Source organism: Callithrix jacchus, chromosome 3 (assembly GCF_049354715.1).
Source record: "Callithrix jacchus isolate 240 chromosome 3, calJac240_pri, whole genome shotgun sequence".
In the NCBI taxonomy this organism is placed as follows: Eukaryota; Metazoa; Chordata; class Mammalia; order Primates; family Cebidae; genus Callithrix; species Callithrix jacchus.
In genome coordinates this window covers 78,236,992-78,258,687 of record NC_133504.1, presented here as the reverse complement: position 1 = coordinate 78,258,687, position 21,696 = coordinate 78,236,992, and the positions used below count along the sequence as shown (strand labels likewise).

The 21,696-nt window shown below is 38.2% G+C and overlaps 2 protein-coding genes across 51 annotated transcripts in view; one reads left to right on the top strand and one right to left on the bottom strand.

The window, feature by feature from the left end:
• Nucleotides 1–21,696, top strand: part of LOC118152213 (uncharacterized) — a 106,588-nt gene that overhangs the window by 16,348 nt on the left and 68,544 nt on the right. For 32 of the 50 annotated variants that reach the window (XR_013532931.1, XR_013532934.1, XR_013532928.1 and 29 more), the window contains one exon: nt 14,974–15,095. The exons of 17 other annotated variants lie outside the window; for them this stretch is intronic. Coding sequence is in view for 1 of the 33 variants with exons in the window: in XM_054252958.2 (XP_054108933.2) it covers nt 14,974–15,095 (122 nt within the window). In the remaining 32 variants the exon portion in view is untranslated. The remainder of the gene's footprint in view (nt 1–14,973; nt 15,096–21,696) is intronic. One more of the 50 variants, XR_013532965.1, reaches the window with a different exon arrangement.
• FABP2 (fatty acid binding protein 2) lies at nt 3,546–7,145 on the bottom strand. Its single transcript, XM_002745441.6, has 4 exons — nt 7,043–7,145; nt 5,684–5,856; nt 4,232–4,339; nt 3,546–3,773 (listed from the first exon to the last, which is right to left on the bottom strand). The coding sequence occupies exons 1-4, from the start codon at nt 7,107–7,109 to the stop codon at nt 3,723–3,725; spliced, it is 399 nt and encodes a 132-aa protein (XP_002745487.1). The 5' UTR covers nt 7,110–7,145; the 3' UTR covers nt 3,546–3,722.

Genomic DNA, 21,696 nt, shown 5'->3' with positions numbered 1-21,696 from the left:
AGACTCCATGAGAGGTATTTTAAGAAAATGAGTTTTCCCATCTTCTCAGGATATACTTTGCCCACATTTTCTCTACAGAAGAAGGGTATATGTGTGTGTTAACATTTGAATTCCAGCTATATGCAAGGTATTACACTAGGTGTCTTACACATAATACCTCAATTAGCAACAATCTCAGAAAATCATTACATTTTCCCCATTTTTCAAGTGAGAAAAATTGAGGATCAGAACTTGAATTTTAGTCAGCAAATGGGAAGACAAGAATTTGGGCAAGTCAGTAATTCTAAAACCCATTCTCTTTCACTACATCATTCCTGAATTACAGGAAGGCTGAGTCAGCCTGTATTTTCTGAACATTGGTCTTGTTTTTGGTCAGCTCAGGGTGATCTTGGGGTCTCTTTCCAGGCTGTCTATGTTCTTCAGATTTATCGGGTTTGCTACTGCCTTGGTGTCTTTGCTCCAGGGTGTTTCTTCTGCTTGAAACCCTCTTCCCCCAGATATTTCATGAAAAACAGGACCATGTGTTGGATAGGTAATGGGGGTTCTGATCGTATAGGGTCTTACAGGGCATTGTAAGAACATTGGCTTTTTCCTTTGTGTGAAATGGGAGCCACGCAGCAGTTTGAGCAGAGAAGTGAGGTGATCAGATTTAGATTTTTAAAGGATCCTTCTGGCTGCTATGTTGAAAAAGAGACTAAAGGGGGTGGAGTAGGGAATGTAGAAGTTTGGAGGCTTTTTAGGGAGTTATGACAGTAATCCAGGGGAAGGATAATGGTGGATCATACTAAGGTGATAGCAGTGGAAGTGACGGGAAGTAGTTGCATTCTGGAGTTATATGTGTATGTAATTTTATATTTTTACCTTTTTGTTATGGAAAAATCTCAAAAACATTCAAAAGCACAGAGATGAGTATAACGGATTCTCATGTTCCTACTCAGTGAACCTATCATGTGTTATTATGTGTCAGGCACTTTGCAACAGCTGCAAGAATTGCCATCTTGTACCAATCTTCCTCCCCTACCCTAGACTGGGGAGAAAGCAATTCCCAGATACCCTATTTCATGTGTAAATATTTCAGCTTCTACTACTCCAGCTGCTTCTGACTGCCCCAACATTCTCGTATCTACCTTATAGTTTCTGCTTGTTCATGGTTTCATGTACTCATTACTTCTACTTATTGTCTGCCCTATATGTCCTCTGTAAACCTTTTTCCTTCCTATCAACTATTAACTGTGTACTTCTCAAATTCAAACTCCCTAAAAAGAGGTTCTTGTAGTTTTGGTCAGTTGTTATTTACCCTTTACATAGAGCTTATAATCTGGCCAAATTGTGGTAGATTGGGAGCTGCTGGGTCAGGGACCCTCTTTTGGCAAGCAGTTTTTTGTAATGACAAGGTTAGTTTTCTCAAAAAAGGGTTATTGAAATGGAAGTTGCTTAACAAATAATAGGCTGCTCTCCAATACTAATAAATAGTAGAAAGTTAATACTAGAAAGGATATAAATTATGAAAAAAGTAAGCCTGCAATGAGACTAGAAATAGATGTGTCTAACCACTGAACATCATTATTTTACAGTCTGACCTGACTCATTTAGAGTGCTATTCTTGGATGCCACTGAGGAAGTTTTTTTCTTAACATATTTTTGTTTATTACAGGCTCAGTAATAGCATAGATCATAATGATCTAGACTGGAAGTCAAGACCTACATTTAATTCTTATGTTCATCATGGACTTTGTACCATATTAGACAAGCTAAAAAACTTCGTTATGCTTTTGTCTCCCTAAAATGAGATTAATACCTGCTTTTTCGTGATTCATTTATGAAAGACAAATAAGATTAGAGGGATAAAAGTACATTGAGCTTTTATGAAGAAAAGTATGTGAAAATTTCAATAACTACGATTTCCAATGTGAACATTTTTATGAAATTATAAAATGAACATAGATTTAAGGTTTTTTTGTATACATTTAAGGAGGACAAGTATGGTTTTGTTACATGGATATATTGCATAGTGGTAAAGTCTGGGCAGTAACCATCAACCCCCGAATAATGTACATTGCACCCATTAAGTAATTTCTCATCCCTCACCCCACTCCCACCCCTGGCCAACCCTCCAAGCCTTCCAGGTCTCCAGTGTCTATTATTCTGCACTCTCTGTCCATATATATACATTATTTAGCTTCCAGTTATCAGTGAGAATACCCAGTATTCAACTTTCAAAGATTTACCATACTCTCTAATCTATTAATTTTCATCAGGTACTCAAACTTTACTTTCTGCATTTTAATGTATGTGTCATATGTGTATACCACTTAGAACAGTGTATGACATGTAATAAGAACTATGTAAATGTTAAGCTGTTATCTGCATCAGTGAGAAAAAGAATTTGTCAAAACTCCGTAGAGTTGCAGTTACAAATGCTTAAAAATTTGACCCCGCCTCCATCCCCTAACATATACCCTGCTTTGGAACACATAAAAGAGTATATCATGTGAAAATATGAATAAAAGTACACTTTCTGAGCCCTGCAGAATTGACAATGTATGTGTTTATGTGAAAAAAAAATACAGCAATATCAAAAAAGAAATGGAGAGGTTAAAAATGACATTGGTAACTGATAGGCCATTGTTCTCAAACACTGGTTAGTGGACAGGCTGCATCAGAATCAGTAGGAAATTTTCTAGAATTTGTAGTTCTACTAGAGATTCTGATATAGTAGAATAACAGTTGAGGTTAAGAATGCCGAAATTGTTGAAGTTTCTCAGATGATCCTGATTTTCAGCCAGGTCTGGTAATCACTGATGTGTAGAAAAATGTAATACAATATTGAATTTAACTTAGTACATCATTTATTTCCTGTCATCCTAATCAAAGTGGTATGTATTGGGAAATATCTACCTCCAGGAAAGCGAACTGGGAGTACATTTATCAAAATCAGAATGGCAGTTATCTCTGGATTATGAGTTTATGGAACTATTTATTTTACATTTGCGTTTTTTATTTCTAAGTTTTCTGGTTGAGCATATATTATTTTTATAATAATAGATATTCACAACCAGTGCAAGACATTTATTCATAATCAGTGCAAGATTTTAAAGACTCATGCAGCCTATGGTTTTAGTTTATCAAATGTAAAGAAAAAAACCTTGGCAGGCTGAGGCAGGAGGATCTCTTGAGGCCAGGAGTTCAAGACCAGCCTGGGCAATATAGCAAGACCCCATCTCTAAAAAAATAAAACAAAAAAAATTAGCTGGGCATGGTGGTATGTAACCATAGTCCTAGCTACTCAGAAGGCTGAGGCAGGAAGATTGTCTGAGTCCACGAATTTGAGGTTACAATGAGCTATGATTTCCTTACTACATTCCAGCCTGAGTGACAGAGTAAGACCCTCTCTCTACCAAAACAATCTGTCAATGCATATTCACATACTTTTTCTTTTAAAAGGCAAAGCTACATATAAAGCAACATGGGAATAATATTTTTTTTGTTTTCAAAAAGTCACAAATTATTTTAGTAAATATTTATCTTCGAGAATATAAAACAAATTAAACACTAATTAGCTTTTATTTCTTTTGCTTTGGCAAGAATGGAAATATACCAATGTTTATAAAAGGACCAGTCAGTAAGCAAGCCTTATACTTGATGGGGAGAGAGAAACAGTTCTGGTACAATATAGATCTTCTATCCAATTTGTATTTTTGACTGTGCTCCAAGAATAACGCTCAATCCTTTTTAAAGATTCTTTTGGCTTCTACTCCTTCATATACATAAGTCTGAAAGGTGTTAACAAACAGAAGAATTTACCATTAAGATTTACATCTAAATTACTGTTAATTAAGTAGTAATTAAGAAAAAAATTTTAAGACATTAAGAAAAAACATTAGTATCATCATAGATTTAAATGAGTTTATACTATTTTTTCTTGTGGTCGATAGCAACATTTTATGCAGATATAGGATACAGCCATTTAAAAACACATTTTGGTTTGTAGTCATTTACATCTTCAGTTAAAATAGGCATTGGTTATTTGACATATATTTATGTGACATATATTTAAAGTTCTCTTTAGTAAATAGGCATCAGAAAATAGCTATACAATATATTTTAAATCAGAAGGATTTACAAGAAAAGAAGTAGTCTGTTTACTGGAGACGTAGCTTAGCAGTGACAAAAGTTATTGGTATGTAGTCATTTTTGCCTTTGGAAAACAGCTATAAATTTTACAACTCACCTGGACTAGTTCACCACCTATAATTTCTCTGACAGTATTCAGTTCTTTTCCATTGTCTGTCCGTTTGAATTTTCCAATAAGTTTATTTCCCTCAAGGGTCCAGGTACCCTACATAATAATAATAATAATAATGGCATTTATTAGGGTTTTACACATGTCAGGCACTGTTGTGACTTCTGTAGACACATGTTTTTATTTAATCTCTGTGGTGACCCTATGAAATTGATACTATTATCTCTACAGAAGAAGAGACTGTAAAATGGCATAGTAATTCACCTCAATTCACAGAGGCAGGATTGGACCTAGGCCATTAGGCTACAGAGTATTACAGAGTACTGTAGAGTAGTACAGGTAACCATTATGCTTGTTTTCTTCAATAATTGCCATATGCTGAATTTCAAGGCAGATGAGCAGGCCTTCTTTTTGAATCTTTCATGTTACATATCCAGAAACATAGTCTTGGTTAAAATTAGTTTCATGGAGGTCGGGCACGGTGGCTCAAGCCTGTAACCCAGCACTTTGGGAGGCCGAAGTGGGTGGATCACAAGGTCAAGAGATAGAGACCATCCAGGTCAACATGGTGAAACCCCGTCTCTACTAAATATATAAGAAAAATTAGCTGGGCCTGGTGGCGCGTGCCTGTAATCGCAGCTACTCGGGAGGCTGAGGCAGGAGAATTGCCTGAACCCAGGAGGTGGAGGTTCTGGTGAGCCAAGATCACGCCATTACACTCCAGCCTGGGTAACAAGAGCGAAACTCCGTCTCAAAAAAAAAAAAAAAAAAAAAAAAAAAAATTAGTTTCATGGAGAGGTTTACAACTCTGTGCTTTTTTAATTTGTGTAATTGTAAAACTAATTAAAGAAAGGCATGACTAATAAAATATTCAGTAGTTAAATTGTCATTACAAACATATGTAATTTAAATAGAAAAATTTTGAGTCTAAAAAAGTTTTTAAAAATTTGTTGAAAATGATGACTTTCTAAAATGTGTTCTCTGAAACATGAAAATGTACACTCTTAATGACATTTACATTAAAACTTTCCATTTGGTAACTCACTCATTTGTTCATTTACTCGTATCTTTTATTATTTCAACATTTTAAATGGCTATTACAGTTAAGTTACATATTAACTCTGAAAGTTTCTATTGCTGTACTGTTTAAAAACAGTTATAAATTTCTTTATGAATATATTTATACTCAGTCATTCAAAGCATATTTTTCTAATTCATATTGTTCAATTCAGATTCTTCACAGATGCATATAAAGATAAAAGCCTGATATTTAAATACCTGATCAATTTGGGCAGCACATAACATAGACAAACTTCATTGGCTTCTTCAGTAAATGAAGGAGACCTACATTAATTAAACCATCCAATGAAATAGAGCAGAGATCATTTTAGTACGGGGTAGAAAAATCAAGAATGCATTACTCATAAAAAAAATTCTTACAGAGAGTTCAGTTCCGTCTGCAAGGTTGTAATTAAAGGCAACACCAAGTTCAAAAACAACTTCAATGTTTCTAAAAGTGCTTGATTCTTTGACTGTGAATGTATTTCCTTCTTGTGTAATTGTCAGCTTCAAATTGTCACGAGCTGCAAGCTTCCTTTTCAGTATATTAACACCTACAAAAGGTAAGGCAATAGAGAAAATAAAGTCAAATCCCACAGAAGTGTTTATTTTTCCAAGTTATGTTTTGTTTGTTTGTTATTTTTGAGGGTGGGAAGAAAACTTAGTAGCATTGCCTTTGCACTAAGAGCATTCAGATTGCTTCTACAGAAGTTCAAGTTCAGTCAGATCAAGAAAACTGATTAAAATTGTTTCTCCAAAACTTGAGAAAAATTAAGTAGAGTACAGAATTATAGAATCTTTGAGCTCAGCAACTTTAATAAGATTAACAAACTATTCATTTCAGTGTTAAGTAAATCAAATTCTAGAAATATCAGATGAAGGATTAAAATGAATACTCATATGTTTATAAGGAAGCAAATCTTTAATTCCGCATATACAGTATTCTTTTTTCTTAAATGTCCCTTTGTTTTTCATAGTGGCTTTAAAATTTTGAACTTTATAGTTGTCCTTTTTTCTTGTGGCATTTCTGACTGACACAAAAATGAGCAATTTAGCAAATATTATAGCCAAAATCACTATAAGAATATACAACTTTTATAAACTTAAACTTAGAAATCTGAAATTGTAGGCTATAATTGATGCAATTTTTCTTTTAGGAGAATGACACAAATTTGTTTACCTATCTTGTGTAGTATACGGACTGCCAGAGTATTGGTATCAATTTATAAATCAGTTAAATTAAAGCCCCCTGAAGAAAATACATAGCCTTTCAAGATTATACCAAAACTTTTTATAAGTTTGAAGAAATGAGAATTAAATCTAACTTATTCAGTGCTATAAATTTAAAGAGACCTTTTCCCATTAATTTCTTATATGGTCTTGGCTTTTCCAGCCCCTAGAATTCAATGTTTTTAAATCTAGAAGTTATAATTACACACTGCCATTTTTTTACTGTAAACAACAAAACAGTTATTTTTCAGTTAAAGAGTGAAGGAAACATATCTGGATCTTTTTGGTGTATTTCAGAGAACAGCACTCGAAAAACCTTTCCTCCTCCATTACTGATATAGTGCATTCTTCCTAGTGTAAGAAGTAAGAATATGATTTCTCTACTCTGAACATCTTCTGGATCCTTACTACCACATCAGGAGCTATCTGTAAGCCAAGAGATTTAGGAGTTAGAAAGAAAAATGTTTGTAAGAAGGTAAGAAATGAGCCACAAAGAAATAAAGTCTTTACCCATTTTTTCCATGAACTTGTCATAGTTTTCACTCCTTTCTACCTTCCAATTGCCATCAAATGCCATGATGTCAGTTGAGTCAGCCTCCAGGCAATTAGAGATTCAGGTCTGTCCTTGGGTGAAATTTTATTCTATTTCTTATCTTAGAATCAAATTCATTTGTGACGTGGAAGTTTAAAGTTCAGGAGATCACCTAACTACTCTGTGTCAAGCAATTTTAATTCTCTTTCTGTACATTCCTAAGATATTCTGGAATTCAACTGAATTAAAACATGAGAAGCTTCCCTATTCCATCTTAAACTACAATTTGTGGGCATACTTATTTCAAGAGTTAGAATGCATGTTGTCTGAAGATCGTTTTTCTAAGTTCAAAGGGCACACTATGTTGGAGCTAACGTAATTTATAGCATATATTGAATAACATCTGGGAAATGAGACCATGATCTATCCCTTTTTCACAGCAGCAATTATCTTGTAAAGTAAGACTTTATGGTGAATTACAGGTGAAAAGTTACAGTTAATAAAATCTGGTTTCTAGTATGTCCTTTGGCATGTCCTTTGGATATTTATCCAAACTCCTGGCACTGTAAACACAATGCATGTCCTTTGTGCATTGTGTTTACAGTGCCAGGAGTTTGGATAAATATCCTGGCACTTTGTACAATGCGTGACACACAATAAGTGCTCATTTATTTTTGTCTTAATCTTGAATGGTGATAGGCCACTGAGCAAAATTTAAAGACGTACAAATATGGCTGGATAGTGTAAAAACTCCCAAAACAGAGATACAGACCAATGGAACAGAACAGAGGCGTTGGAGGAAGTACCACACTCTACAAATATCTGATCTTTGACAAACCTCACAAAAACAAGCAATGGGGAAAGGATTCCCTGTTCAATAAACAGTGTTGGTAAAACTGGCTAGCCATGTGCAGAAAGCAGAAACTGGACCCCTTCCTGACACTTTACACTAAAATTAACTCCAGATGGATTAAAGACTTAAATGTAAGATCTAACACCATAGAAACCCTAGAAGAAAACCTACACAAAACCATTCAGGACATAGGCATAGGCAAGAACTTCATGACTAAAACACCAGAAGCATTGGCAACAAAATCCAAAATAGACAAATGGAATCTAAGTAAACTCCAAAGCTTCTGCACAGCAAAAGAAACAACCATTAGAGTGAGCAACCAACAGAATGGGAAAAATTTTTTGCAATCTACCCATCTGACAAAGGACTTATATCCAAAATCTACAAATAACTAAAACAGATTTACAAGAAACAAACTAATCTATTCAAAAGTGGGCAAAGGATATAAACAGACACTTTTCAAAAGAAGACATTTATGAGGCCAACAAACATATGAAAAATGCTCATCATCACTGGTCATCAGGGAAATGCAAATCAAAACTACATTGAGATACCATCTCACACCAGATATAATGGCGATCATTAAAAAAATCTGGAGACAACATGCTGGAGAGGATGTGGAGAAATAGGAACACTTTTACACTGTTGATGGGAGTGTAAATTAGTTCAACCATTAAGACAGTGTGGCGATACCTCAAGGATCTAGAAGTAGAAATTCCATTTGACCCAGCAATCCCATTACTGGGTATATATCCAAAGGATTATAAATTGTTCTATTATAAGGACACATGCATACATGTGTTCTTTGCAGCACTGTTTACAGTAGCAAAGACTTGGAACCAACCAAAATACCCATCAATGATAGACTGGACAGGGAAAATGTGGCACATATACACCATGGAATACTATACAGCCATAAAAAAACGATGAGTTCATGTCCTTTGTAGGGACATGGATGAACCTGGAAACCATCATTCTCAGCAAACTGACACCAGAACAGAAAATCAAACACTGCATGTTTTCATTCATAGGTGGGTGTTGAACAATGAGAACACATGGACATAGGGAGGGGAGCATCACACACTGGGGTCTGTGTGGGGAACTAGGAGAGGGACAGTGGGGGGTAGGGTTTGGGAGGGATAACATGGGGAGATATATCCGCCTATATCTAGATAACATGCCAGATATAGGTGATGGGGATGGAGGCAGCAAACCACATTGCCATGTATTTACCTATGAAACAATCCTGCATGTTCTTCACATGTACCTCAGAACCTAAAATGCAATTATATATATATATATATATTCGCATAAAATAAAGAATGAGCTTTAAACATCTGCCATGTGCAGAGAGAACAAGAGCGAGTTTTAATTATGCCATTAATTAAGACCACTCCTTCATTTTACTCTCACTGCCTCATCCCCCAACCCAGTAGAGTCAGAAGCCACAGCTCTACATGTATGTGAGGTCAGAGTATAGAGGGTAGCTAGAAAGGTAGGAAGAAAAGGTCACCATGTCTCTCCTTTCCCTACTTCTGGCTGCCAGCCTGAAACAGGCCAAGCTGGGAGAGGAAACTTGATGTGCAGTAAGATTTTTGATTACTAGTCTTACAATGTTTATTACTAAAATAAGTCTATTATTGTGACTGAATGTGACTAGATAACATCTTATTAACTAAGGGTCAGGGAAGAAGCTCTAGGGCTTGCCCAAGATATTACTTAGGGTCAGGGGAAGATATATCTAATAGATTTGAATAGAACATTGGGAAATAAAATCCTGTTTTTTAAATTTTGATATTATTTTATATTTTGATTTTTAATTTGACCCAGCAATCCCATTAGTGGGTCTATACCCAAAGGATTATAAATCGTTCTTTTATAAAGACACATGCACATGTATGTTCATTGCGGCTCTGTTTATGATAGCAAAGACTTGGAACCAACCCAAATGCCCATCGATGATAGACTGGACAAAAAAATATGGCACATATATATCATGGAATACTATGCAGCCACAAAAAAACGAAGAGTTCTTTTCCTTTGTAGAGACTTGAATGAATCTAGAAACCATCATTCTCAGCAAACTGACACAAGAATGGAAAACCAAAGACGACACGTTTTCAATCATAGGCAGGTGATGAACAATGAGAACACTTGGGCAGAGGGAAGGGAACAACACTCACAGGGCTAGGTGGGTGACTGGAGGGGAGGGGAAAGGGAGGGACGGTGTGGGGGAGGATGGGTAGGGATAACACTAGGAGAAATGCCTGATGTAGGTCACCCGGGGGCAAAGGGGGCAGATGGAGACGACAAACCACCATGGCATGTATGTATCTAAGCAACAATCCTGCAGGATGCAGGTTATGCACATGTACTCCAGAGCCCAAATACAATAAAAAAAATCTTTTAAACATTTTTGATATTGTTTGATTTTTAAATTTTGTGTTGCCCTCTTTTTACTTTATTAGGTAAGCACATTAAAAAGCAAACTATCTTCTCCTAGCCATATTATTTTATTAAAAACAAAAAAGTTGCTGAGGGCAGTGGCTCTTGCCTGTATTCCCAGCTATTAGAGAGGCTGAGGCAGAAGAATTACTTGAGGCCAGGAGTTTGAAAACAGCACTTTGAGACCAGCCTAAGCAACATAGCAAGAGCCTGGTTCTAAAAATTATAGTGAAATAAATTAACCAGGTGTAATGGAATGTGCCTGTAGTCCCAGCTACTTGGGAGGCTAAGGCAGGAGTATCTCTTGGCCTAGGAATTCAAGATTGTAATGAGTTGTGATCATGCCAGTGCACTCCAGCCTGGGCAACAGAGAGACCCCATCTCTAAAAAATAGATACATATTTTTTAATGTCAAAAATGGAATGAAAAAAAGGAAAGATAAAGAACACACATACACACTCGAGATGGGGACAAAGGTCATAATGTAAAGTTGTTTACATTCGTAATTTAAGTTTTACTTTCAAAATTGGGTACATCGTGATTTTTTTCTCTTTTTATCAGAGAATTAAAACCTTATCATTTGTGAACCATCAACCTAATATACTCTCAACTTGGAGGGAAGTTAAAACTTTGCTTAAAGCTGAGGACTAAATAGTCTTTCAGGTAGTCAACTGCTTATGGTGATTTGTGAACTCAGAAGCCTATTGATAATGAATCCATTTTTCTCTCTAGGTCAGAAAAATATGTATATCTGGTCACTGAAATAGCAATGTGATGCAGTGAAAAGAACATGTGTTTTAGAAACCCAGTGACTTGGGTTTCAGTACTGACTAGACAGACATTACTTTGTAGGCTCTTCGTCAGACGTACTCAACCTCTCTGAGCTTCAGTTTTCTCATCAATAAAATGAAGACAATACTAATGCCTGATGTATATATTTTATGAACAAATTCCATAAAGCACCCACCTGAACAACTTACAGATATCTGGTACTCAATGAACCTTTGTTTCTCTCCTAATTCTCTGAGAAAGGAAATCCGGCAGCAATAACAATGTTTTAGAAGCATCCTAGGTCTCAAACCACTATGATATTTTGTTAAGAAAATCCATGTTGTTCTGGTGTTTATGAGAAAGTCTCCTAAAAGTTACTTAAGTATTTTATAACTTGCACTAATGATCAACTTGGGATTGGGTATGCCTTGGATTTGCCTGTTAAGCAGAGTATTGCACTGTGCCACCCTCTGGGATTACATCTTTCCATTATGTGATCTCATAGCAATTGAAATGAAAGTGCCTGACTCAAGAAGGAAGGTTGGCAGGAAGAATCTAAAATGGCTTCTTACCATTTTCATGGTTACCTCACCCATGTCTCATGGCTACTTTAAGCTTCTCAGAAGGATCCAAATAGAATCAATGTAAAGCTAATAGCACTTGGGCTTATACAAACCTGCTAACAAAATAAGCATGTTAAGCTTTCAATCTTAAATTTGTCAGTGGTAGTGACCTAATTTAACATTAGGTAGGAAATCCTATTATCTCTGTAGAGTAGCATCATTAGTGTTTTTTTCTTAATGCTCAGATTACATTTATAACATTACACTTTTCCTTCTTCAGCTCCTCAACTCTGTAGCTCCTCAGTTTTTGTCATTTACCTGTAGTCTATCTAGAAAAGAGTATACAGAACTTGGGCGCCAGTTTCCCTACAGACCTCTCCTACTGATGATATGATTAAGCCAACAAGCTAAGGGCAGACCCAGCCCTTTATTTGCCATTTTGCTAATAGTCAAAGACTTGAGTCTTGCAGTTTGGGGACATGAGTGAACTAAGTGTATGTGTGCATGTGGATGCAAATGCTATGGAGGTAGAGCTATAGTTATACCCTCTCTCTGGGCTCTGCAATCAACATCACCCATTGAGTAGTCTGGAAGAAGTGGAAATCAGCAGAAACTCCTGTGGATCCCTATTTCATTCCTCCAAAGGAAGTATAAACCACAGTCATTAACATGGTTTACAAAACCACTACTTAAGTCTCCCATCACTTTTTCTATTTCCTACCGTGTACTCTAAGATCTAGATCTATTAAACTTTTTGCTGTCCCCAGTCCTCTGAATGTCCATGCCTCTCTTGCTTCAGGTCTTAGCTTGGATGCTGATTGCTCAAAGAGTCTTGCCTCGAACTGCCAAGAGTGAGTCAGGCAACCCTCCTTCTCCAAGGTGTAATGATCTTCTAAAGGTCTCAGAGTAGCTCATAAAAGAAAAAAACCAGTCAATCCGTGATAACCAAAGGAATATTGTTATCATGAAGTTTAACAAATCATTAGCAAGGGCAGTAGGATGTTAAAATCTCATCTCAAAGGAATAATGTTCTAGAGATCACAAAAATCCTTTTACCTCATTGTGTAATAGCAGGGAGTGTTTTTATGGAGTATTATTCTTTATATACCCTTATTGTGAAATAGCATTTTAAGGCATATTCTAATCATCTCAGAATTTATGTCTTCTATTTTTTGATCTCAAGTTGTTTAGCTTTTCATATATAAAAAAATAGAGGTCTCTATCAGAGCCTTATGAGAGGAGGATTTGAGGGACAGATAAAAGGAGTAACAGGAAAGTCTTTAGGTTACTGCAAAATCCCTAGCAGTGCATGGGGAATGAGAGAGAACTCTATAGTTTGCCGACAAAGTGTATTTCATTCTGTTTTAATGAATAGCCTCTAAATTTTAGGAATATTATGACCTATTTAATTATGTTTTAGAGTTTGTACCTGGGATGACTGGTTGGTTTTCTTTCAAAGAGATTATAAATGTACAGCTGTGTGCAGGAGAATGTCTACCATAGAGTAGTGAGTACAGCTTGCTAATTCTCATTAATAACACAACAGCCTAAGAACCTACTGAGCTTTAAGAATCAGCTCAGTCATCTTTTCAATAAGCCTTTTTTTGCCTACTTCCTTCTAGGTAGGACTAACTTTCTTCACCTGTTTTTTTTTTTCATATGTGTACCTTTCATATATACCTATGTACGTGTGTGTATATATGTTTACATACTTAGTCTAGATATACACATACATTCTTTTTATCAGATTTGTATTTTGGAAAGCTTCATTTGTCACCAAATGTGGGTGAGATTTGAGGGACCCCATGGAGGAGTAGGCTAATTAGATATCACTGTAACCTTGCTGAGAGATGAGGACCGAAACTAAGATGGTGTAAGTGAGATTGGAGAAAAGAGAACCACAGAAATGTGGCAACACACCAGGTGGCTGTCAGAGATTTGATTAGCAAACAAGACAGTAGATGTCAGCTGTGTTAGATGGCTAGGTATCTCCCAAGAGCATCAGGACACAGAATTCCTTTTTCAGTTAGCTTATGTATATGGGATATCAACCTTGGAAATATAGATAAAGTCTCTTAATGGCATCTTGTCAATCAGAGATTAGAATTTGCTTCATGTAATTGTGTCTGTCCTTTTCAATAGGAATTTGCCTCTTAAATCATCTCCTTGTTAAAAAAATCACATTAATTTAAGTATGATTACTCTCTTTAGTAATTAAATTGACTTTTTAATATCTATGCTTAATTATTCATCCATCTTTTTCTACCCATAAGTCAAACAGGTACAATTTACAGAGTTTAATTGAAATATAAATTATTTTTTATCTTCTTTCACAAGGAGAAATTTTTTTCCTGTACCTACATTGAAAACCTAGGCAGCCCTCTGATTTTTCTGGTCATTCAAGTAATAAATATTTTATCAGAGCCTCTGAGTTGCACAACTCCAGGGGGCAAATGTAATAAAGAATACATTTGCATTGTAATCTTTATAAATGTAATCTCCTGGATCCCAGCTTCAATAGATTATAATGTGATGGTGCCCCTGTGATTTTGCAACATAGTCCTGTGGCTTAAGTTCACTTTTATATAAATGTAAGTCTTAATTCAGTATTTAGTATATAATACATTGAAAATACTTTACTCTCCATTCAGAATTAAGAGTTCTCCTCCCCAGCCCACTACCATCTCAAGACCTGGATGTAGGCAGGCCAGCAGTCTTCAGGGAAGAATATGCCATAAACCTTCATGCTTAACCCTCTAGGATTGGAGGGTAGAGAGCAGAGAGTTAGGGGCCCTACAGCCATCCAGGCTCTTAGTCTAACTCTCCAAGTGTGGCAGTGCCTCACTTTCAGTTGGTCACTCTCTGTGCCCCTCAATTTCTGCCTTGCAAGAGTATATCCCAAATTCATTTATTTCTAGGTTTCCTCAACCCTCACACACCAAACTCTTGGAAGAATACCTTTTAAAATAACCCCAGGCTGATTTTTCTACCTCTTGTTCTTTATCTAGTCCCTAGAATTCACATACTTTTGACCCACTATTAGGACAGAGTAGACTAGAGTAGACTACCTTCGTAGTCTCCCATCTCTATCCTGCTGTCGTAGGCTCCTTTAGGAGGCTGTGGTAAGGGTCAGGCATTACCTTGTACTTACCCATTCAGGGCTGGGACTAGGGTGAAAGTAGTAGTATATTTTATCTGATGCAAAATTCTAAGAAGTACCAGAAAATTCAGCAATCAAGATAAACATCTCTTTTTTTTTTTTTTTTTTTTCCTCCAGATGGAGTCTTGCTCTGTCTTCCAGGCTGGAGTGGAGTGGTGCAATCTTGGCTCACTACAACCTCCATCTCCCGGGTTCAAGCAATTCTCTTGCCTCAGCCTCCCAAGTAGCTGGGATTATAGGTATGTGCCACCATGCCCAACTAATTTTTGTATTTCTAGTAGAGATGGCATTTTGCCATGAGAGCCAGGATGCTCTCGAACTTGTGACCTCCGGTCATCTGCCCGTCTTGGCCTCCCAAACTGCTGGGATTACAGGTGTGAGCCACAGTGCCCAGCCAAGATGAATATATCTTTTTTTCTTTAATTTTTTATTGGATTTTAGGTTTTGGGGTACATGAGCAGAGCATGCAAGACAGTTGCGTAGGAACACACATGGCAGTGTGCTTTCCTTTCCTTCTCCCCTTCACCCACATTTGGCATTTCTCCCCAGGCTATCCCTCCCCACCTCCCCCTCCCACTGGCCCTCCCATTTTCCCCCCAATAGACCCCAGTGTTTAGTACTCCCCTTTCTGTGTCCATGTGTTCTCATTTTTCATCACCCACCTATGAGTGAGAATATGCGGTGTTTCATTTTCTGTTCTTGTGTCAGTTTGCTGAGGATGACGTTCTCCAGATTCATCCATGTCCCTACAAACGACACGAACTCATCATTTCTGATTGCTGCATAATATTCCATGGTGTATATGTGCCACATTTTTCCAATCCAGTCTATTATCAATGGGCATTTGGGTTGATTCCAGGTCTTTGCTATTGTAAACAGTGCTGCAATGAACATTCGTGTACATGTATCCTTATAGTAGAACGATTTATAGTCTTTTGGATATATACCCAGTAATGGGATTGCTGGGTCAAATGGAATTTCTATTTCTAAGGCCTTGAGGACTCGCCACATGTCTTCCACAATGGTTGAACTAATTTACACTCCCACCAACAGTGTAAAAGTGTTCCTTTGTCTCCACATCCTCTCCAGCATCTGTTGTCTCCAGATTTTTTAATGATCGCCATTCTAACTGGCATGAGATGGTATCTCAATGTGGTTTTGATTTGCATCTCTCTGATGACCAGTGACGATGAGCATTTTTTCATATGATTGTTGGCCTCATATATGTCTTCTTTCGAAAAGTGTCTGTTCATATCCTTTGCCCACTTTTGAATGGGCTTGTTTGTTTTTTTCCTGTAAATCCGTTTGAGTTCTTTGTAAATTCTGGATATCAGCCCTTTGTCAGATGGGTAAACTGCAAAAATTTTTTCCCATTCTGTTGGTTGCCGATCCACTCTAGTGACTGTTTCTTTTGCCATGCAGAAGCTGTGGAGTTTGATTAGGTCCCATTTGTCTATTTTGGTTTTTGTTGCCAATGCTTTTGGTGTTTTGTTCATGAAGTCCTTGCCTACTCCTATGTCCTGGATAGTTTTGCCTAGATTTCCTTCTAGGGTTTTTATGGTGCTAGGTCTTATGTTTAAGTCTTTAATCCATCTGGAGTTAATTTTAGTGTAAGGTGTCAGGAAGGGGTCCAGTTTCTGCTTTCTGCACATGGCTAGCCAGTTTTCCCAACACCATTTGTTAAACAGGGAATCCTTTCCCCCATTGCTTGTTTTTGTCAGGTTTATCAAAGATTGTATAGTTGTAGATAAGTTGTGTTGCCTCTGGTGCCTCTGTTTTGTTCCATTGGTCTATATCTCTGTTTTGGTACCAGTACCGTGCTGTTTTGATTACTGTAGCCTTGTAGTATAGTTTGAAATCCGGTAGTGTGATGCCCCCCGCTGTGTTCTTTTTGCTTAGAATTGACTTGGCTATGTGGGCTCTCTTTTGGTTCCATATGAAGTTCATGGTGGTTTTTTCCAGTTCTGTGAAGAAAGTCAATGGTAGCTTGATGGGGATAGCATTGAACCTGTAAATTACTTTGGGCAGTATAGCCATTTTCACGATGTTAATTCTTCCTAACCATGAACATGGAATGTTTCTCCATCTGTTTGTGTCCTCTCTGATTTCGTTGAGCAGTGGTTTGTAGTTCTCCTTGACGAGGTCCCTTACATTCCTTGTGAGTTGTATTCCAAGGTATTTTATTCTTTTTGTAGCAATTGTGAATGGCAGTTTGTTCTTGATTTGGCTTTCTTTAAGTCTGTTATTGGTGTAGACGAATGTTTGTGATTTTTGCACATTGATTTTATATCCTGAGACTTTGCTGAAGTTGCTTATCAGTTTCAGGAGTTTTTGGGCTGAGGTGATGGGGTCTTCTAGGTATACTATCATGTCGTCTGCAAATAGAGACAATTTGGCTTCCACCTTTCCTATTTGAATACGCTTTATTTCTTTTTCTTGCCTGATTGCTCTAGCTAGAACTTCCAGTACTCTATTGAATAGGAGTGGTGAAAGAGGGCATCCTTGTCTAGTGCCAGATTTCAAAGGGAATGCTTCCAGTTTTTGCCCATTCAGTATGATACTGGCTGTTGGTTTGTCATAAATAACTTTTATTACTTTGAGATACATTCCATTGATACCGAGTTTATTGAGGGTTTTTAGCATAAAGGGCTGCTGAATTTTGTCAAATGCCTTCTCTGCGTCAATTGAGAAAATCATGTGGTTTTTGTCCTTGGTTCTGTTTATATGGTGAATTACGTTGATAGACTTGCGTATGTTGAACCAACCTTGCATCCCCGGGATGAATCCTACTTGATCATGATGAATAAGTTTTTTGATTTGCTGTTGCAATCGGCTTGCCAATATTTTATTGAAGATTTTTGCATCTATGTTCATCATGGATATTGGCCTAAAGTTTTCTTTTCTCGTTGGGTCTCTGCCGGGTTTTGGTATCAGAATGATGTTGGTCTCGTAAAATGATTTGGGAAGTATTCCCTCTTTTTGGATTGTTTGAAATAGTTTTAGAAGGAATGGTACCAGCTCCTCTTTGTGTGTCTGGTAGAATTCGGCTGTGAACCCGTCTGGACCTGGGCTTTTTTTGTGCAGTAGGCTCTTAATTGCTGCCTCGACTTCTGACCTTGTTATTGGTCTATTCATAGTTTCAGCTTCCTCCTGGTTTAGGCTTGGGAGGATGCAGGAGTCCAGGAATTTATCCATTTCTTCCAGGTTTACTAGTTTATGTGCATAGAGTTGTTTGTAATATTCTCTGATGATGATTTGAATTTCTGTGGAATCTGTGGTGATTTCCCCTTTATCATTTTTTATTGCATCTATTTGGTTGTTCTCTCTTTTCTTTTTAATCAATCTGGCTAGTGGTCTGTCTATTTTGTTGATCTTTTCAAAAAACCAGCTCTTGGATTTATTGATTTTTTGAAGGGTTTTTCGTGTCTCAATCTCCTTCAGTTCAGCTCTGATCTTAGTTATTTCTTGTCTTCTGCTGGGTTTTGAGTTTTTTTTGATCTTGCTCCTCTAGCTCTTTCAATTTTGACGATAGGGTGTCAATTTTGGATCTCTCCATTCTCCTCATATGGGCACTTATTGCTATATACTTTCCTCTAGAGACTGCTTTAAATGTGTCCCAGAGGTTCTGGCACGTTGTGTCTTCGTTCTCATTGGTTTCGAAGAACTTCTTTATTTCTGACTTCATTTCATTGTTTACCCAGTCAACATTCAAGAGCCAGTTGTTCAGTTTCCATGAAGCTGTGCGGTTCTGGGTTGGTTTCTGTATTCTGAGTTCTAACTTGATTGCACTATGGTCTGAGAGGCTGTTTGTTATGATTTCAGTTGTTTTGCATTTGTTGAGCAGTGCTTTACTTCCAATTATGTGGTCAGTTTTTGAGTAGGTGTGATGTGGTGCTGAGAAGAATGTATATTCTGTGGATTTGGGGTGGAGAGTTCTGTAAATGTCTATCAGGTTTGCTTGCTCCAGGTCTGAGTTCAAGCCCTGGATATCCTTGTTGATTTTCTGTCTGGTTGATCTGTCTAATATTGACAGTGGAGTGTTAAAGTCTCCCACTATTATTGTGTGGGAGTCTAAATCTCTTTGTAAGTCATTAAGAACTTCCCTTATGTATCTGGGTGCTCCTGCATTGGGTCCATATATGTTTAGGATCGTTAGCTCTTCTTGTTGTATTGATCCTTTTACCATTATGTAATGGCCTTCTTTGTCTCTTTTGATCTTTGTTGCTTTAAAGTCTATTTTATCAGAGATGAGAATTGCAACTCCTGCTTTTTTTTGCTCTCCATTTGCTTGGTAAATCTTCCTCCATCCCTTTATTTTGAGCCTTTGTGTATCCTTGTATGTGAGATGGGTTTGCTGGATACAGCACACTGATGGGTTTTGGATTTTTATCCAATTTGCCAGTCTGTGTCTTTTGATTGGTGCATTTAGTCCATTTACATTTAGGGTTAATATTGTTATGTGTGAATTTGATACTGCCATTTTGATGCTAAGTGGCTGTTTTGCTTGTTAGTTGTTGTAGATTCTTCATTATGTTGATGCTCTTTAGCATTTAATGTGATATTGGAATGGCTGGTACTGGTTGTTCCTTTCTATGTGTAGTGCCTCTTTCAGGAGCTCTTGTAAAGCAGGCCTGGTGGTGACAAAATCTCTGAGTACTTGCTTGTTTGCAAAGGATTTTATTTTTCCTTCACTTCTGAAGCTCAGTTTGGCTGGATATGAAATTCTGGGTTGAAAGTTCTTTTCTTTAAGAATGTTGAATATTGGCTCCCACTCTCTTCTGGCTTGTAGTGTTTCTGCCGAGAGATCTGCTGTGAGTCTGATGGGCTTCCCTTTGTGGGTAACTCGACCTTTCTCTCTGGCTGCCCTTAGTATTTTCTCCTTTATTTCAACCTTGTTGAATCTGACGATTATGTGCCTTGGGGTTGCTCTTCTTGCAGAATATCTTTATGGTCTTCTCTGTATTTCCTGCATTTGAGTGTTGGCCTGTCTTGCTAGGTGGGGAAGTTTTCCTGGATGATGTCCTGAAGAGTATTTTCCAGCTTGGATTCATTCTCTTTGTCCCCTTCTGGTACACCTATGAAACATAAGTTAGGTCTTTTCACATAGTCCCACATTTCTTGGAGACTTTGTTCATTCCTTTTTGCACTTTTTTCTCTAATCTTGGTTTCTCGTTTAATTTCATTGAGTTGGTCTTCGACTTCAGATATTCTTTCTTCTGCTTGGTCAATTCGGCTATTGAAACTTGTGCATATTTCGCGAAGTTCTCATATTGTGTTTTTCAGCTCCTTTAATTCATTCATATTCCTCTCTAAGTTATCCATTCTTGTTATCATTTCCTCATATCTTTTTTTAAGTTCCTTAGTTTATTTGCATTGATTTAATACATGTTCTTTTAGCTCACAAAAGTTTCTCATTATCCACCTTCTGAAGTCTAATTCCGTCATTTCGTCACAGTCATTCTCCGTCCAGCTTTGTTCCCTTGCTGGTGAGGAGTTTTGGTCCTTTCTAGGAGGCAAGGTGTTCTGGTTTCGGGTGTTTTCCTCCTTTTTTCGCTGGTTTCTTCCCATCTTTGTGGGTTTATCCGCTTGTCGTCTGCGTAGTTGCTGACTTTCGATTGGGTCTCTGAGTGGACACCCAGATTGTTGATGATGAAGTATTTCTGTTACTTGGTTTTCCTTCTACCAGCCTAGCCCCTTTGCTATATGACTGCTGAGGTCCACTCCAGGCCCTGCTTGTCTGGGGTGCACCTCTAGCAGCTGTGGCACAGTGAGGGATGCTACCCGTTTCTTTTTCTGCTATCTTTGTCCCAGGATGATGCCTGCCAAATGTCAGTCTTTTGGATATAGAGGGGTCAGGGAGCTGCTTGAGGAGACAGTCTGTTCTTTTTAGGAGCTCAATTGCTTAGCTGTGAGCTCTGTTGTTCATTCAGGGCTGTTAGGCTGCTATGTTTGATTCTGCTGCAACAGAGCTCATTAAAAAAACCCCTTTTTTCTCAAATGCTCTGTGTTGGGGGGTTCAGGCTTTATTTTTCGATGTCCGTTGAGGTGTCCTGCCCAGCTAGGAGGCAGACTAGCCACTGTTTGCCTGCCGAGTCTCTGCCCTGCTGTTGTGTGATTCGCCCTGTTCCTGCAGGCTCTGCTGTGGTCTCCGCCACGCCCTGCGGCGGAGTCTCTTCGTTGTAGCGTGTTGCTTCGGCAACGGCAGGCTGCGTCAGCAGTGGGCGTGTATCTCAGTAGGGACGGGTTGCCTCAGCAACGGGAGGCTGCGTCCGCAGTGGGCATGTATCTCAGTAGGGAAGGGTTGCCTCGGCAACAGCTGGCTGCGTCAGCAGTGGGCGTGTATCTCAGTTGGGGCGGATTGCCTCGGTAGTGGTGGACGCCCCTCCCCCACAGAGCGTCTCGGACCGTCTGCTCGGGATAGTTTGAAATCGCAGTTTTGTTCGTCCCACTGGGCACCCCGAACGCTCTGTCCCTGCAATCCCTTGGGCTGGCCTACTCTCCAAGTCTCATTCAGTCTCAAGTCCAGCCCTCTCAAGTCTCAGGTTGCCGGTTCAACAGGGCACCCGGACAAGCGTGCCCTGTGGGGATTGCTGGGTAGGGCCGGCTGCCGCCGCCCCGGCTGCTGGCTTCGCCAGGCAGACTTACTGCCTGGCGTCCCGTGTCTTTTTTATACTTGGGAGTTTCCCCGTTCTGTGGGCAACAAAGATCAGTCTGGAAATGCAGCTCTGACTCACCTCTTTGCGGATTCAACGAGAGCTCCAATCCTGGGTTGTTCTCACAGTGCCATCTTGAGTCCTCCCAATATCGAGAATTCTGAATATATCTTAAGAAAATAATTTT